A 20,159-nucleotide genomic window follows, 5' to 3' on the forward strand; every position below is an offset into this window, starting at 1 on the left:
GTCCCAAAAAATCTCCTGTGCCCCACCTCTTTACCTCTTTTTCCATTCCCCCAACCGCTGGCAACTACAGATCATTTTACTGTTTCCATAGCTTTGCCTATTAGAGAATGTCACACGGTTGACATCATACATACAGTATGTATGGATATACCACATGTGATTTATCCATTCACCTAGTGAAGGTGAGAGAGAAAGAATATGTGTACAGTTTGTTGTGTGTACAACAATCATGGTTGCTTCCAAGTTTTGGCTACTCTGAATAAAGCTCCTATAAATATGCATGTTCAGGGTTTGTGGACATAAATAAGTTTTCAACTCATTTGACAAAAACCAAGGAGCATGGTTACTAGAGTATGTGTTAAGAGCATGTTTAGTTTTGTAAGCTGCTGTCAAACTTCATTTTGAACTTCAAAGTGCCTGTCATTTGCATTCTAACCAGCAATGAATGAAAATTCTTGCTCTACATCTTTGCCAGCACTTAGTGTATTTGGTGTTTTAGATTTTACCAGTTTTAAAAGATGTGTGGTAGTATCTCGTCATTGCTTTAATCTGTAGTTCCCTTATGACATATGATGCTGAACATCTTTTTAGAAACTTATTTTCCATCTATATATCTTTGATGATTTGTCTCTTCAGATATTTTGTCTATTTCTTAATTTGGTTGTATTTTTTCTTATTTTTGAGTTTTAGAGTTCTTTGTATATTTTAGATGCCAATTCTTTGTCAGATATATGTTTTGCAAATGTTTTCTTCCACTCTGTAGTTTGTCATTTCATTCTCTGAGGAGTGTCATTTGCAAAGCAAAAGTTTTTTATTTTAATGAAACCTAATTAATTTTTTTTCTTCTGTGGATCATGCTTTTGGTATCGTATCTAAAAAGTCATAGTCAAACCCATGGTCAACAAGATTTTCTATTGTTATCTTCTAGGAGCTTTATGGTTTTATGTTTTACCTTTAGATCTGTGATCCACTTTAGTTAATTTTTGTGAAAAGGTAAGGTCTGTGTATGGATTGTATTTCTCTTTTTTCACATGGATATCCAAGTGTTCTAGCACTGTTTGTTAATATTCAAAAGTCAATTGCTCTCTTATATACCAGCCATGAACAATTGGAATTTGAATTCAAAACACATTACCATTTTCATTGGAACCAAAAAAAAATAAGTACTTAGATTTAAGTCTAATAAAATATGTATAAAACCTATATGAAGAAAACTTCAAAATCTTCAAAACCATTCCAGGTACACAACAAAGAATACTCAGTAATGTCAGCATGTCAGTTCTTTCCAACTTGAAGTATAGATTCAGTGCAATTCTAGTCAGAATCCCAGCAAGCTGTTTTGTGGATATCGACAAACTGATCTAAAGTTTATCTGAAAAGATAGGGAAGGTGTGTAGTATGATGGGTGAACTAGGTAATGGGGAGTAAGGAGTACACTTGTGATGAGCACTGGGTGATGTATGGTATTGTTGAATCACTATATTGTACACCTGAAACCTGAAAATATAACACTATGTTAACTATACTGGAATTAAAATAAGATATAATATATAAAGTCTACATGCAAAGATAAGTTCCAGAAAGCTAACACAATACTGAAGAAGAACATAGTTGGAGTAATGAAATTGATTTCAAGACTTACTATAAAGCTATAGTAATAAAGACAATGTGGTATATAAAAAAGAAAGAAAGAGAAAAGAAAAGAAAAGAAAAGAAAAGAAAAGAAAAGAAAAGAAAAGAAAAGAAAAGAACCGTATGGTATCAGCAAAAGGACATACAGATCAATGGAACAGAATACATGGTCCAGAAACAGTCTCACATGTATAGTCAAGTGACCATTGGCAAAGGCAGTTCATTGAAGAAAGTATAGTCTCTTGGCTAATATGGTTTTAATGTGAAGTCACTGTGGGAATGCAGATGACACATTTATAAATGTCATAAATGTCATAAATTTGTAGCCACTAAAGGCCTTTTCGGAGGATGTTAGGGATCAGAAGAAGAAATATCCTTTAGACAAGTGATTTGCAAACTCTTTCAATGAGAGAATTTATTTTATATAGTTTGTTACATATAATTTAAAGATTTCATGGAATAAAAGCATGCTGATAATTTTTGTTTTGTGCTTTATAGATTAAAAAAAATGCTGATCAGTCTTTACTAAATTGACTTCACTACCCCTTATAGGGTTAAGTAATTTGAAATACATTGATATAGGGGCTTCTGGGTGGCCCAGTCAGTTAAGCATCTGACTTTGGCTGAGGTCATGATCTCAGGGTCCTGGGATTAAGCCCCATGTTGGCCGTCAGGCTCCCTGCTCAATGAGGAGCCTGCTTTTCCCTCTCCCTCTGGTTGTCCCCCTACTTGTGCTCTCTCATTCTCTCTCTCAAATGAATAAATAAAATCTTAAAAAAGAAAAAACATTGATCTCTTCAAAGTGCTTTGTTTTACAGAATAAGGAAGATGAAACTCAGAGAAGTAACCTCAGGTTCATGTTAGAGTTACACAGCTAGTTAATGGAAGAGCTATGATGAGGTTAGTGCTAGTTATTTTTCTTTCTACAGTCATTTATTAATCTATCATTGAGCACCTCAGGAATTATTGTACTTGTCACTAAATTTATTCAGTGATTAAAAATAAGTTTGGTGCTAAAATATGTATACCTAAAAAAACATTTTGCAAAAACAAGTCAACTCGAACTGTAGAATGATACACAGTGAATGATTAGGTAGAGAAATACAAGTCATTTTTAAGTAAGCTTTGTTAAAAGATTAAAGGCATTGTTGCATTATATAAAAATACTTGCACATAAAAATTCTGATTTCTTTGTCTACTGGCACTAGAACCCACCTCTTTCTTCACTTGGCATACCTTTCTAAGGCCTCTAAACTTAATTTTATTCTGTCATCAGTAGCCCACACTCATTACTTCTTCTGATGCAGTGTTTCCTGAGAAAGTAGTCTCTTGGATGTTCTTACTGTTTCTCTAATCTCAAATAGTCTCCTTCAAAAACAGACTCAGAATCATATTGTCTAGGTAATCGTATAAATTTGGGTAAATGACTTAATCTTTCTGCCTCGTTTCCTCATTTTAAAATGGAGATAATAATAATACCTACTCATTAAGGCTTTTGAAGGGCTATTTTATCTGTGTTTTAGAGTCTGATAACAATGTCGATGAGCCTCACTAGTACCTGACTCACTTTTCCATTTAGTTGCATGTCCACAAGGAAAGGAAAAGAAATGGTTTTCACTAAGATAAAGATGAATTATATATATTTTCTGTCTACTATTTCTGAAACACGGAGAACAGCAAGTCCCTTGTTTTCATTTTTTTCTTCATTTGAGAACCATCTAAAATCATTTTAATATAATGTTGGCTTTAACTATAATTTTTTAAATACTCCATAAAAATTTAAATTTAAGCAAGTGTTAATTTTTTGTATATCTTTCCATAGTAAAGAAATGTCTTTTTTCCATTGCAACTCCAGCTTTGTTAAGGAGCACAATTTCCTGCATTGGTAATGTTAAATGTAACTTTAGCTTTCAATTCATTGCTGTGGTTGTGTTTCCAGAGCCTGCTGTAAGAGATAAACCCATTGCAAATGAAGACAGCATTCATTTTCTTCCACCTCAGGCCACACAGAATTGATTGAGGTAATAAAATGACAGCAACTTGTAATATATTGAAGGCTCTTTAATTCGAAAACCAGTTCTAACCTGATTCAGAGGTTGTTTAAAGCTAATTTATAGCTTGCATAATTCTTAGCCAGCCAACCAAGGTAAAGGATGATATATGAAAACTGATAAAGAATTAACTTGTGACACATTCAGATCTGTTTTGTTAAAGTCAGCTGGTATTAGAAAACATAGGTGGGAAGGGAATGGCAGAAATAATAATTGGTAAACTTTGCTTCACATAAGTAGCATTGTTGACAACAGTTTAAATTTGTCATCATCTCATTTCAGACCTAATTTCTTGTCCTCTCTTCATAAAATCTGTGCTATTTGCATTTACTGTATTTTAAATTCCTTCATTTTTCATCACGTATATATTAAGTTTAGTGAGAGGCTAGGTACAGTTAGCAGGTGCTGTGATTTCCACAATGACAAATGTACCGTATGCCATAGTGACTGATGCTAAATAGTTTTGTCAGCATTTAATTTAATCTTTTTTCAACGTGCAAGCTGAAAGGAGAACTCTTCAGTTTTATTTGGGCTGAAAAAAATCCATAGACTTTTGGCCTTTGTGGGCTATTTTTATCTCTTTATTTGAACATTTTTTGACCCACAAATAATATAACCACCATAGTAAGATAATTTGTACTGTGAATGAAGCCAGATTTTCAGAAATTTCATGTCAGCATTCAGGAGTAAAAATGGATTACATTTTCCTTTTTTATATTTAAGTCCTCTGCATGGTTGTAACTTTTTCCCTTGAAAGAAAAAGACAGTGGAGGATGAGCATATCTTTTGTCATATGCTATTATTATAGGACCCTAGAAAATGTTTAAATTTTGAAAAGGACATTTACTATCTTTAACCATGTGTATCACACTAATACATTGGAAATGTTTTGGATATGTAAGCTAAAAATGTCAATAAATGTATATAAACATAGGTTTAGATATATTAAACTGTACTGTCATATTCTATAGTTTCATCAGTGAAATGTGTCTAGATATATTGTGAGATATTAAGACAAAAAGATGGTAGTTAATCTAATTCTGCCCATAGTAAGTATGGCTATAATTATTTTAATTACTCTTGAAAATTATAAAGCAGTACATGATTATAGGATAATATATAAAGATGAAAATAAAAGTCATTTAGGGAATAATCATTGCTAGTATTTTGTTATTTTTTCTATGTGTATTTTTAAAGATCTTAACATAGTATGACATTCCATGCATTCCCAGTAGAGGCAGTGTTGTTACAAGGGGTCAATTATTGGTTCACACGGGAATAGAAACAAAAGAGGGTTTGTGACTCTCCACTGTTTAACCTTTTCTGATAAAATCTTAGTATTTAATTTCTCTCAGGTTTTGTTAGGTATCACACGAGTAGTAGTAGTAGAAATATACAAAATATATAATGATCAGTGCTATAAAACAATGACAAACAGATGGTTATGATCACATGACATTCCATCAAATTGTTTAATCTTGAAGTTATGTCACATAAGATGGCTACATATGCCTGCTGGCTGCTGTTGGCTATCTTGTGGATGTTGTTTATGCTTGATCTTCAATGCTTTAGTGTATAACTTAGGCTTTGAGAATGAATAAAAATAGATTATTTAATATTACAAAATTATTTAATCTGTTATTAATTGTATCAGTTGCTGAAATGAGAACATACTGACATGATATGAATGATTATTTGGCAGCTAGTTATTTTCTTCTATCAAGTAAAACCTAAAGTTCACTAAAATTTTAAGGCTTAATTTTTTCAGTTACTTTTGCTGGAAATATAGTAGATTGAATGACTTGATTTTTACATTGTTATTCTTACACGTTTTGTTATACGTAACTTGACATAATTTTTAAATTTTGTAATCTTTTATAATTTTTCTAAATATAGTTGACACGGTATTACATGGGTTTCAGGTGTACAGTGTCATGATTTGACAAGAGTACATTATGTTTTGCTCACCACAAGTGTAGCTGCATCTGGCACCATACAATGCTATTACAGTATCACTGTTTATTCCATATGTTGTACTTTTATTCCCATGACATATTTCTTCCATAACTGAAAGCCTGTGTCTCCTACTCTTCTTCATCCATTTTGCCTATCTCTCTAATCCCCATCAGTTATTCTCTTTATTTATAGGTCTAGTTCTACTTATTATTTATTTGTGTTTTTTAAGATTCCACACATACGTGAAATTTATGGTATTTGTTCTAGGTCTGACTTTTTTCACTTAGCATAGTACTCTCTAGGTCTATCCGTGTTGTCATAAATGGCAAGATCTCATCCTTTTTTTGTTGCTAGTAATATTCCATTGTGTATATGTATCACATTTTCCTTATCCATTCACCTACTGATGATACCTCGGTTGCTTCCATTTTTTCGCTGTCATAAACAATGCTGTAATAAACATAATGGTACATACATCTTTTCGAATTGGTGTTTTTGTTCTCTTGGGGTAAGTTAAAAAAGTCTACTTTTAGTCTTTTTAGGAACCTCCTCACTGTTTTCTACTGTGGCTGTACCAATTTACATTCTGACAAGTGTAAGGTGATATTTCATTATGGTTTTGATTTATATTTCTCATTCATTTTATATCCCAATGGGATCAGTGATGTTGAGCATCTTTTCATGAATCCATTGTCTATCTGTAAGTCATCTTTGGAAAAATGCCTATTCAGGTCCTCTGCCCATTTTTTAAAATAGGATTGTTTTTTGACAAATAAGTTATATAAATAAATTACTCAACACCTACAGTTACAGAGTTAAGTTGCATGTTAATAGCTTTTAATTTTTCACTTGTTAGATTTAAAAATATAAAAATTTATTATTTAGTCATTTATAACCTTGTATCAAATAAAAAGAGTTAAGCTCTTTTAAAGCATAAAGCTTAACTCCTTTTATTAAATAAGGTACAGGTATACATATAGCATATAAACAGATATACCGTTATATCCGTGGCATTAAAATATCATGGAGAGGCAGTTAGGAAAAAAAATTTAAAAAAAACTCTTTGGGGGATGCTAATAAAATAATTGAGAAACACTAGCATAAACAAATGTTATCCTGCTCTTTTACTTAATATTACATAGTAAACATTCAAATTATTTTTATGCAAAGCCAGTTTTGTGCCCTGCACACAAGATATATAAGAAATTGTAGATTCACTTGTGACATCAGTCATTAATGATCAGTTTTATTTGAAATTAGATTCACTTGTGACATCAGTCATTAATAATAGTTTTATTTGAAATTTCATTTGAGATGATAATTCATAAATTCTAGTAATCCACAAATATCTAAGAGTACTAGAGTACTAGGTCATTTTGTGATTGTTAGAGACAGATTCGTAAATATCTACTTATCTACTGATGTTTCAGTCTTAATAAATCTAAGTTTCAGTAGGATTCCTTTGTAACATTTTTTATGTGTTACTGTTTGAAGTTTTTCAAATGATCTGACCTTTGTTTTTACTATGGTCCTTCTAATTTGTATGCATATTTTCTGTTACATAATTCTAGGGTATGATTTATGACTTTTTCATTTACAAACATTAATGCCTTTGTGCTGGCCACTACTGTGCTATGGAGGTTAAATTTGTAAGACATTTTGTCTTAATTACTTAAAAATGAGAGCACGACATAATTCTTCCTCTGAGTAACTCTGTCTTATTGGGAAGAAAGGCATGTAAACTGAAAAGTAAGGACTTACTAGTGCTTTAAAAGTCTAGGTAGGAGTGCCTGGCTGGCTCAGTTGGTAGAGCATGCAACTCTTGATCTCGGGGTTGAGTGCTAGCCCCATGTTGGGTGTAGAGATTACTTAAATAAGTCTTTTTTTTTTAAAAACTAACACTACTGGGTATTTGATATTGTAGAAATAAAGAAACCATTGTTTTATGGAGCCAAACAATCAAATATTTGGCAGAATGATGTCTGACAATAACAAATGTTTTACCATGTAAGTCATATATATTACACTGAATACTGTAACAATAGTTTAATTCCTAAAACTTATCTAACATCTGTATTTCCACTAATTATCTTGAGAAGATCGTGAGAGACAAGCTCCCTTAAGACTGAGAATAGTATATATTTATTGTGTTCTTATTTTTATGTCTTGAAGATTTTTTTATTCAGCTCTTCTCATTTGTTTCACTATCACTAAAATTTAAACTCCTAGACTTAAATCATATAATATTAGAACCTTATTTTTAAAAATTGTACTCTCTTTTAAGTGACTTTCAAGCCATTGTAACAAGGGACAAAATGCAGACATCTGGGTAGCTGAGTAGGTTGAGCAGCTGACTCTTGGTTTCAGGTCATGATCATATTTCTACAAAATTGAAATTTAAGTGAAACATGCCTGAAGAGCATCAGGATTATGGTCAGTCAGACCTGGATTGAATATCTACTCCTCTACTTAGTAGTTGTGATATTTTGGTAAAGTCCTTAACCCTTCTGAGTTTCAATGTCATCATCTGTAAGGTAAAGATAATACTTAATAGGCATGTTCTGAAGATCAAAGAATAGCATATATAGAATGCCTAGCACAATTGCTGGCCCATTAAATCCTCCATAAATGGTAATATATATCACTGTGATTATTATTATATACCAAAAGTTATAGTAAGTATACAAAAGATACAGTAAATGTTTCTAAAATTGATGAGAGTTGAGTAAAATTTTCCATAGTATATGATGTAATGTACTATTATAATAATCATGATGATACATAGTTCTTAATTTTGTTGCTAATCTTATATTTATCTTGATTTGTGAACAAAGTCAAGCTATTCTGTTGCATCTATGCTTGGTTTTTCATAACTCAAAAATAGGAATGCCTAAAAACTTAGAGTAGTTCTTTATATAATTGTTACTGTCAAAAAGATTTCTTGAGAAAAATAGTATCATGTATAAATCTGGCTATAGACACTTTTTTTCTGGGTCAGTATAGAATGATAGCACAGTACTATTTCATAATTTTTCAACAAAGGGTTATATACTGTATTTTCTAATCATCTTGAGTTTTAATTCAAGCTATTAGTGTTATTTTTTACATGATATTAAATTATTGCTAATAACAGGTCAATAGATACTGCAAATATGCTCACAGTAAGTAATGTCCTCAATAAGTAATGTCGGCCTTAAAAATTCAGTTGGTTAGAATTATAAAGCATTTACCCAGGAAGAGAATTGGTTCCCCAAGGTCATTTGAGGAAAATACTAATTTCACCTTGAGTTCTGTTCATCATTATATACTTCTCATTTAGAATAGTTGGAATTTTTAATTTTAAATCTAGAATTGACTTTGCAGTCAACTGATTGAATACTCTTAGACCTCATCTTCCTCAAGGTTATCTCTGCATTTAAGGAATCTGGGGTTCCAGAAGATTTGTGAATGAATTGTCAAAGACCCATAGTGAGTTGCAGAAACCAGCAAAGGACTTTGACTTTCTGTCTCCAAATCCATTGGCCTTTACCCTATATAGTACTGATGTTCAGTGTTCCTTTATGGACGTTGGTGGTTAAATCTGTTATAGTGCCTATACATTTCCCAAATATTGTATAATTTCAGTAATTATCTAATTGGGCTTATTGTTTGGCATATGTAGACAAAAATATTTTCTTGTCATTTTGATGTAAAATAAGTTACTTAAATTTTTTTGCATTGTTGTATATAATAGTCTGAGTTTCATCAAGAGCATAATTTGATATATGGTTCCTACAGAGAGGTTTAATCTGTGTACAAATTTTATTCTTTGATATTATCAGCTTCATCTTGCATCAGTGTAGTATGTGAATCTCTGATAATAGACATTTTTGTTTCATTTTTTAACCTAGTTTGAAATCGTATCTAGCATGTATAAGTTTTTATACTTATCACTTTATTAGTGATATTGCTGTTCCTAATTGATACTTCCTTTTCCTTACCCATAGTCTCCCAAAATTTGAAAATACTCTTTCATGAAAGAAAAAAAAATATTATTGTATTTTCCTCAAGTTACCAGACTCTGAGAATGTTTCGTTTACAAAAACTTAGGTGGCTACCTTTTAAATATCTAGATATCAGAAATGGCAAAGTAAAAGGAAGAAAATACTTAAAAAGCTTCACTGGTTATTTTTATACATTGGGATTTTTAAGACTTTTTGTTTTTGTTTGTTGATGCTTTTCAATCAAAGCCAATAGTTTTATTCTGACAAAGTGTGCTATAGACAACAATGTTAAATTTATTATCAATGTAAGTTCATGAACCAAAAATGCGTATCCCAAACATATATAATCATGGATTTTAAATTTTCTCACTAACTTTAGGTAGCCCCAGATTGAAAACTGGTAGAAATACTTGATGCCCTTTTCCATTCTTACAGTGATATGGATTGCAATTATTCACTGCTCTATGGATCATTTTTTATCTATATCTTGTGTTCTGTTTATATAGAATGTTTATGTTTTTTCATTTTTCTGAACTAAGAGATACACATAAAGTAGGTTTGAAGTATCCACTATAATTTATTGCTTGAAAAGAAAGACTTTCCACTGATACTGAATGGAAGAGAAAACTATCTAAATCATTTTAGCAGCAAGCTTATAACCAAGATAATATCAGCATTTTCCGTCTTGAAAATGTATCTTCCATATACTAAAGTAAGAATGCAGTATTTTATTAAAAATAGTATGACAAGTTTAACCTATCATTATTACAAATCTAGCTTAAAGAAGATCCTCTTCTGTTTGATGGGGGGGAAATAGGAAGATTTTATTGTTATCATATGTTTACTATATAAAACCACCAAAAAACCCTACTAAAATGCAAAAAAAAAGTGAAATAGTTCTTTTGTTAATAGTATAATACTCTGAGTTCTCAAAAACAAATTATTATCCTCTATAAATATACAGTAATAAAATGAGATGACTTAATGGCTAGTTGACTAATGCCATAAAAGTTATCAGTTTGAAAAATCTAGTATTTTCTGCTCAGACAAAATGTAACTCTATAATTTACTGCTTCATATTTTCACAGTTAAATATTTGCCTAGGTTAGGAACAAGCTATATACTACTTGATCTGCATTACTTAAAAATCAGACGTATAAAAGGTTTTAGGTATGTTAGAAATATTTGACCGGCTTTGGGAATTCAGATTTACATTTCTTGACTTTGACATTGCCATTTTCGACAATGAAAAACTAAATTTTATTGAACAATGGTCTATATACTAAAATATGTACTTAATTTTTGAAAATGGTATGCTACAGTAATTTGTAAGTAAATAAAATACATAAGCTTCATTTAGCACAATTTTTATATAAATAACTACATAATTTAAATATTACTTTTTTCATATTACTGGTTATCTATTGTGTGTTCAGTAAGGAATTTAGTGGCAGATTAACAGCTGCATTTTAAAAACATTAATTACTTTGTTCTAATTATTATACAGGTAATGTATGTTTACTAAGATCATTCAAAAAATGCAGAAAAATGGATAAAGAAAACAAAAGTCATAACCTCTCAGAGATTGCTACTGTTGGCATATTGGTATATCTCTTTCTAGCCTTTCATTTTGCCTTCATTTAACAAGTATTTACTGGGCATTTTATAAGTGTAAGGCCCAGTAATAATTTCTGAGTAGCATAGCATCTGTGGGGATATAACCCCTGTCCTCTTGATGGTTGCTTATAGAGTGTCAGAGAACATAGGCAAATGAGATGGAAGCTATGAGAAAAGCACCCAAGGTACTGTTAAAACCCATAGCAAGGGAACTAACCTTGTTGGTTGGGTCCCAGCAAGTACGCTTGCTATTTTTAGAATGTAGTAGGAGTGTTCTGTGATGCCAGTACTGTTATAGGCATATGTTCTCACTTGTTCTTTTTATTTCTCATATTTTAAAATTTTCATTGGCCATTTCATTGAGGATCTAAAAGAAAATAACATTCTTGTATGCATAAACCTTCATATCTGAAAAATTTGCATTATTTTAAAAACCACTGTGGTATCATTATCACTGCTATAAACTTAAATAGACTGAAAATGAACAAATACCCAAAATGTCTCTTAGGCAATTTCTTCATTGCGGGCAGAAAAAATTTAGCATTTCCAGATTATTTTTACAATAATATAAGGTTGCTTGATTCACTTGTTATAATTTATGAAAGTATTTTATTTTATCCACCTTGACACTGCTATTGTCCTAAATCAATTAGGAATTTTGCAATATATTTTATATTTTATATATAACTATAAATATATAAATATATATATTTTATATAATTGCAATAATAGCAATTTTGCAATATATTTTATAGCAATATGCTTAATTTAATCAAGCTATTTAAAGACTATTTTTTTCTTTATTAAAAAGAGTCAACTTATTTATTTGAGAGGGGGAGGGGAAGAGGGAGAAGCAGACTCCCTGGTGAACAGGGAACCCGATGTGAGGCTCCATCCCAGGACCCCCAGATCATGACCTGAGCCAAAGACAGACATTTAAACATTTAACTGACTGAGCCACCCAGGCACCCGTTTTTCTAATAAAATAATTATGTGCTTTGTTTTTACCATTATGAAATATGCTAATAAATTTGAAGAGTGGCATGTAATATATGAACAGTACTGTAATTCTGTTCTATTGAAAACAGTAAATAAATTTAATAGAATGCAAAGCCTTTCAATTTTTTGTTTTATTTCTATTTTCATTCTGTTCTGTATTTTATACATTACCATATTTTAAACTTGTTATATTACAAAGCAAACTTAGGAAAATATGAAAGCATATTTCATATTAAAAAATTTTAATAGTGGCAAGTAAGCTGTTTAATATGTTAAGCCTAAATTCTCCATCATGGATTAACTATATTAATTTAATCCTATTATCCTAAAAGTTTCATTGGAAAATCTAGACTTATAGCTGTATGTTCCATGACATACAGTTTCTAGTGCTTTACAGTCAAAACATGAATTCCTAATAACAATGTTTATTTAAATACTGTAAAATTAATTTTGAAAGCCAATAATTTTGTTATTATCTAAGACTTCATTTTAGAAACTAATACCAGAGGAATATAAGAGAAAATATTTTTGTTTTTTCAAAAGGAATTTCTTCATTTATTTAAATTTTCTTTGACAAACATGTTTTAATATCTCCCAGTCTTTCAGAATCTCTAACTTTGAGCTCATCCTTTCTCCAATTATTGCTCATTTCCATATTCCTACAACAGAACTTCTAAGTAGTTGTCTATACTCAGGACCTTCATTTCCTTTTTCCCTCAAGATTAGAAATGTTAATAAAAAAATGAAACAGTACAAAATATATACCTCCTGATTATAGCTATGTAGTATTAATTCTCAGAACACCAAATTTAATTTGGGAAGATCATTCTGATTTGACTGTTTATGGTTGGGTGTATAAAGCCACATATAGGTACATTTAAAAAAAAAGCAGTTATAGATCTCTGCTTTGTCTGAAAGTTTCCCTTTCATACACACATTCAGCTTTATATGGTCATTTCAGGGATAACTAGGACATAGAGAATTAAAAGGAGATGCTAAAAGATGTTCTTATTTACAGTAAATGCAGTGGACCTTATGCAAATCAGTGTTGCAGTTGTTTTCTGTTTTTGTTTTACTCAAACTAAAAGTTTTAGAGACTAGGATAGAGAATATACCACATATTGTTTTTAGAGGAGGGATATTTTTATGCTGCAGGAAAGATTGGATTAATATAGAAGATAGAAAATATAACACTTAACAAAAAACCCAGAAATAGTATTGTCAGGATCCCAGGCTATCAGGTGTAACTTTACCATGATTCTTTTGGTCTTTCTACCATGGTTCAAAAACTGCTGTCAAAACTCCAGTCATTACATTATATCCATGTTCCTGAAATTAAAGAGGAAAGATGAAGTGCAAAATGACATGTCCTATTCCCTCTTTAAAGTAGTTCAGGAAAAAAAAAAATAAAAAAAAAATAAATAAATAAAAATAAAAAAAATAAAAAATAAAGTAGTTCAGGGATCCCTGGGTGGCGGAGCGGTTCGGCACCTGCCTTTGGCCCAGGGCGCGATCCTGGAGACCCGGGATCGAATCCCACATCGGGCTCCTGGTGCATGGAGCCTGCTTCTCCCTCTGCCTGTGTCTCTGCCTCTCTCTCTCTCTCTGTGACTATCATAAATAAATAATAAAAAAAAAAATTAAACTAGTTCAACTAGGTTTTCATACATAGCATTCCACTGAAATGGTTTTTGTTAAGGTCACTTACAGTCTCTTGTCAAACTGAATAGTCATGCTTCTGAATCTTGTCTGACCTCTCAATATTATTTGACAATCAACTGGCCATTCCCTCTCTCTTGAAAAATTCTCTTACCTTGGCTTCTGTGACCTCCATTGTCCCCTAATTTTCTTCTAACAAAACTGGCAACTCCTTAAATTCTCAGTCTTCTTAAATCTCCACCTCCACCCAAGTTGTATTACCATGACTTAATCCTTGAGTCCTTTTTCTTCTCAATTTACATATTGTTCCCTAGATGATTGCAAATAAGTCTATTAGTAAGTATATGTTGAGGACTTCAAAACTTCTAACAGCAGCCCTTAATTCTTCTTCCAAGATCTAAATTCTTATGTCCAAACATTTGCCTGACATTCCCATTGAATACCTAAAGATTGTCTTCAGCTTAATATTGGCAAAATGTAATTCTTGTTTTCTGATCCTTCACCACTCCATCACAGCTACTTCTCCCATAGTTTTTACCAACTTACCATTTTCAGGTGCCAAAAACAGAGAATCCATTCTAATTACTCTTGTTTATTCCTGCATCTACTTATCAACCTTACCGTCACTCTGAACTATAACATACTCTGAAGTATATCATATTTTCCATTCCCACTACTCCTACAGTACTCTAAGACACCTTCATTCCTGATATGGACTGTTGGAATAGCCTTTTGTCCTATTTCCCTATTTTCATTTTTACCTATTCTCTACTTTCTCTGTATTACAACCAAAACCAGCATAAAATTCAAAATCAAATCATATTACTTAAATTTTTAAACACTCCAGTGGCCTCTCATTGCAAATAGAATATTCAGCTTGCTAGTTATGTCTAGCATTTAATCTCATGCCACATATGCTGACCTTTCTGGTCCACATGCATGCTGCACTCATTTGTATCATAACACCCTTGCTCTTGTTCCCTTGCCTGGACATTCTTTTCTCACAGATGAATACATGAGTGGTTCCTTCATATCATTCAGGTCTCAGCTTGAATGTCACCACTTTAGTAGAGAGACTTTCCTATTTTGTCTAAGAAAAAGTGTTCTCCCACACTTTGTATCCCTTTGCTGTGTTTTTTTCTGCTACATCAGAATTTGAAATTACCTGTTAACAATTTATTATCTCTTTCCCGGGTGGAATTTAAGATCCAAAAGGATAGATATGCTGTTTCTCCATTTCCTAGAACAGAACCTGGCACATAGTAGACACATATTTATAAATTTATCAACAAATAGAAAACATTTTATATTTTTTAGTTTAAGTAGTTCTTAGCAGTTACCATTTGTACTGAAATACTAAAATTGTAGTTAGGTTTTGAGGTTAGGTTTTTATTTTTTTCACATTTTACAGGTAAGGAAACCAAGACTAAGGTCATTCCCAAAATCACATTAGTAGTAAGTACCAAAGCAGGATTCAGATAGGTTTATCTGACACCAAAGCCTAGACATTTCCCACTGTGTTCATAAAGATGTCTTGCGTAAGAACATCACACAACTGTTTTCCAGTATAAGATCAATTCAATTCACAGAGTATGTACACACAGAGTGTGGCTAACATCTGATTTAAAATCCTATTGTTTTATTGTGGTAATACTGACTCAGTATGAAAGACACTTCCAGACATCCACTTAGGATACATGAATTCTGATTCCAGCTCTATATTAATTATCTGTGGGGCTTTGGGGATGTCAATCACATAATCTGAGAATGGCTTTTCTATCAGCATAAAAAGAATAAATCAAATGATCCATTCTCTAAGGTACCTCCTATCTCTAACATCTTACAGCTCTTAGCAGAGAAGAGTGGTCTGGAAAAGACCATAGAAATTTGTTGTAACTTATCTTGATATCTGATATATATCTTGAATATGAATTGCTTACATACTGATTTGCTCGTCTTGGAAATATACAGTTTCCTTGGTTTAACTACTCTTGAAATTTAGGAAGGTAATTAGAAGAATACAGAGACACAATATAGGGTTGAATAATCTATATTGTTTTATTGTTACCTACTGTTGATTTTCCTAATATTATCAATAGAGGTCTTCACTGTATTTTCTTTTTGTTTGTAATGGTGTTTCAGTTGATTCTCTTGATTATTTCCAGGTATACACAAATAGGAATAGTTTCACCTCCTCATTTGCAATTTTATACTGTGTCTTTCTCTTGCTTAATTGTGTTGGCTAAATATATCCAAAAAAAGATTAAATAATATTAGTATATGTGTTATTTTGACTTTAGTTGGAATGTTTTAAGCAAATGAAGCTAGCTTTTGAGCTAAAAATTTAAAGAAAGTTTAATATAAACATGTAAAGTGTAATGTTGAATATAAACTGTAAGCTGGAGAAGATCCATAATATGCCATTCATATAAAGTGTTAAAATATAAAAACATACCAGAGAATGATTAATATCCAATTTAGTGTATTGGTCCGTCTGGTAAGAAGAAAAGAAGGGGAAAGGGATGGGAAAGGAATACCTAAAGGGCTTCAGTAAGTCTTACAAGTTATGGTTATGATTACTGTTATGTTTGCAACATTTTATAACAAAATAATTTGATTTGCTGAAGAAACATAGAGGTATCTGCTGACTAGGTGTCTGGTGTAAATGAACGTAAGCATGAGTTGAACACACTATACATTTCAAGTATATAAATTTTCTGATAGCAGGGATCAGTCAGCTCTGCTGTCCTCTCTACCCTCAACTTATTGCACATAGTAGGTATTCACTTAATAATTACTGAGTGAAAAACTAGAGGAAAGAAAGAAGGAAAGGAAGATATATTTTTTTATTTTATTTTATTTTTTTATTTATGATAGTCAGAGAGAGAGAGAGAGAGAGGCAGAGACATAGGCAGAGGGAGAAGCAGGCTCTATGCACCGGGAGCCTGACATAGGATTCGATCCTGGGTCTCCAGGATGGCGCCCTGGGCCAAAGGCAGGCACTAAACCACTGCACCACCCAGGGATCCCCGAAAGGAGGATATTTTCATTAGTTGTCCTTATTTCTTATTTCTCATTATTTCATACACATCAATTTTTTAACTAAAGCTTAGTTTAAATAAGTCCTGTAGATTTGATGTATTTTGTATATTAGAAGCCTCAACTTTTCTAAAGAACAATGTTACCCGGTTTTCTATACAGCTTTTCAGAAATCAACATATTATTACATACTTATTGTACTTCTTGTAGTGTATGTGAAACATGTAACACAAATTAATAATGGGAATTACTACCTGTGTATTAGCAAAATAAAGTCCTGATTCAGGCTACCTACATTAAGATGGAACAAAATGGTATCATAGTTTCAAATGCCTGCTATTGCTCAGTTAAAATCCTGATTTATCATTCTTTTTTTAAATTGAATATATTGACAAGACATTTCAATCTGTGGTGAATTACAGAGCATACACTTTATTTTCTATTTTAAAAGAAAATTGGAGGAGCACCTGGGTGGCTCGGTGGTTGAGCATCTGCCTTTGGCTCAGGTCATGATCCTGGGGTCCTTGGATCGAGTTCCACATCCCCAGAGGGAGTCTGCTTCTGTCTCTGCCTCTCTCTCTGTGTCTCTCATGAATAAATAAATAAAATCTTTAAAAATATATAAATAAATAAAACTGGAAAAACACATTCTATTTATTTTTGTGATAAAATATATATATACCAGTATTTTTAAAATAAGTAAAATAAAATCATTTTTTAAAAAAACCTCATAATGCAATGAAGAACTATAAATTAAAATTTTCTGGGTAATTGCTGAACATCTGCATTGGGAAAATTAGCACATTTTAAGTGTTTAATATATTTTTGATTGAACAGTATGGTTCCCCCATAATGTGACTATGAGATCATTAACTTTTATTTTGTAATTTTTATATTTTTGAATTTATAACTTCATTTTTAACTATTGAGTTATATCAGAGTTTTATATTCAATTTAATAGTACACTAGGATTTCCTTTTGAGACCATTGAGTCTGAACTCCCAACATTCCCAAGAACCCAGAAGAGTCCTTCACAGTCCTACCTGTTAGAAGCTTATGCTTCTTCTTCTTCTAAGTAGTGGCTATTTTTTTTTTCTTAGAAAGTAAGCTTTTATGGTAGTAGCTATTGAAGAGTTGAGAAAACCACGGATCTTAATAGTAAAGCCTCTTTACATTAGCTTACTTGAAGACATAAGAACAGGAATACCAAGGTAATGCAGAACTGTATGTTGCTCAGAAACTGATCCTTGCAGTATTTTTCCAATACCCCTTTTTGTCTTCAACTATTTCTATTTCCTCATGAAATTTAAGAAATATAATACAACAAATCCTAAATATTGTCATAATGCTTGAAAAAAATGAAAAACCAATTGGCATGTTTATCAAGATTTCTATAAATTATCTTCAGGGAGCAGAACTGTTGAACTGTTTAGGATTTAAGGTTGCTTTTCAATCAGTTCTTCAAGATAGACTTTTAGGACCTTTTTGTATAACTGAATAATTAGTGGTCAGTATTCAGTAAGGAAAAGTTGAGTTATTTTGGGAAGGTATGGGAAGATTTTGAAATGTACTGATCGTGAGCAATTCTGATTGTACTTTTGGTATATTGGAAAGAGGACTCTTTGGAGTCAGAGTTGCGTTTGAATCCTAGGTCATCATATTTTTGAGTGTGTGACCAAGAACAGTTCCTAAATGTTTCCAATCCTTAATTTTCTCAATGAAATGTGGGAATAATAATACTTATTCTTGCCTGGCATTTGTGAAGATTATATATAATGCATGTAAGTAGTTGGTATTTATAAGTACTCAAAAAGTCCAAAGTATTATTTGTTTCCTGTGCCATCTATATACTAGTGAATTTATTCATACAGTCAAGAAATACTCATTGAGAAGCCAAAGTATAATAGGAATAGCACCAGTTCCTGAGATACTGTGGTAAACAACACAGAAAATCTACTATTTAGAAAGACAGGATATGTAAATAAGTAAATGATCATTTCATTGTGATAAATGTTATGGAGAACAATCTGAGTGCTGAAGGAATAGCTAGTTTCATGTATAAAGTTAGAGAACTCCTCACTGACCAAGACCTGTATGACAAAAGTAAACTAAGCACAAGTCCACAAAATTAGTTGCAGAGGAAATAACCACCGTTTGTTTAGAAACCATTAGCATGTTTCGAGCCAGCTAAACAAGTTGGAGAAGTATACAGATGAAGCTAGAAAGGTGAGAAGGGCCATATGATATCGGACTTTATATGCCATGTCAGGAGTTTGGATTCTACTCTAAATACAGTGCGATAGGAGGATTTCATTCTAGGGTGGCCTTACATTCTCTGTGCCTTATAGAGATTTCTGTCTTTATGGAGAATAGTTTTTACAAGTATAAAGGGGAAGCAAGAAATCTGATTAGGAAGCTATTGGTGTAATCCAGGCAAGAAATATATCTTGGACTAAGATGGAATATATCTTGGACTAACAATGGAGATGGAAAACACTAGACAAACTTTAGATACCCTTTGGTGATAGAGACAGCAGGAGTTGGCTTTGTATGTGAAATTATGGAATGACCCCTAGAGTTTGGGTTTGAGTAATTGAGTAAACTGCAGACCAAGAGAAGTGTAAAGCTTTTGAAGGGTGTGGGAGGATTGACAGTAGTTGAGAAAGGAGAAACAAGAATTTGGCTTTAGGGATGCATGGGTGGCTCAGTCAGCTAAGTGTCGGACTCTTGGTTTTGGCTCAGGTCATGATCTCAGTGTTGTGAGCCTGAGCCTTACATCGGGCTCCATGCTGGGTGAGCAGCCTGCTTGAGATTCTTCCCCTCCCCTCTCTCTCTTTCTCAAAAAAAAAAAAAAAAAAAAAAAAAGAGAGAGAGAGAGAGAAGATTTTGGCTTTGTACAGGATATGTTTGAGGTGCCTATTAAAACTTCATTGAAAACATCAAGTAGGTATACCCACCCAGTGGGTATGTGAGTTTAAAGTATGGAGTATATATCAGTGCTGAAGATACAAATTGGAGGATCATCATAAAATAGGTGGAATGTGAGAGCCATCCCAAGATAAAGACAGCAATAAAACAAAGTTAAAAGATATGAGGAAAACTCAAGAGAACTAGGAGAAGAAGAATTTAAGAAAGATGCCAGTGTTGTATTAGTATGCTTTAACTGCAAGTAACAGAAAACTGAACTACTTTTAATATTTTATACCCTGCATTTCAGAATTGA

The 20,159-nt window shown here is 32.1% G+C and overlaps 1 protein-coding gene across 13 annotated transcripts in view; it reads left to right on the forward strand.

The window, feature by feature from the left end:
• The window catches only part of PHF14 (PHD finger protein 14), a 230,488-nt gene that overhangs the window by 189,570 nt on the left and 20,759 nt on the right, over positions 1-20,159 (forward strand). For 2 of the 13 annotated variants that reach the window (XM_026003842.2, XM_072764418.1), the window contains one exon: positions 3,572-6,115. The exons of the other annotated variants lie outside the window; for them this stretch is intronic. In XM_026003842.2, the coding sequence (XP_025859627.2) occupies positions 3,572-3,583 (12 nt within the window). In that variant the 3' untranslated portion in view covers positions 3,584-6,115. Of the gene's footprint in view, positions 1-3,571; positions 6,116-20,159 lie in introns of those variants that run through there. 13 annotated transcript variants of the gene reach the window in all.

This window comes from Vulpes vulpes, chromosome 7 (assembly GCF_048418805.1).
Source record: "Vulpes vulpes isolate BD-2025 chromosome 7, VulVul3, whole genome shotgun sequence".
In the NCBI taxonomy this organism is placed as follows: domain Eukaryota; kingdom Metazoa; phylum Chordata; class Mammalia; order Carnivora; family Canidae; genus Vulpes; species Vulpes vulpes.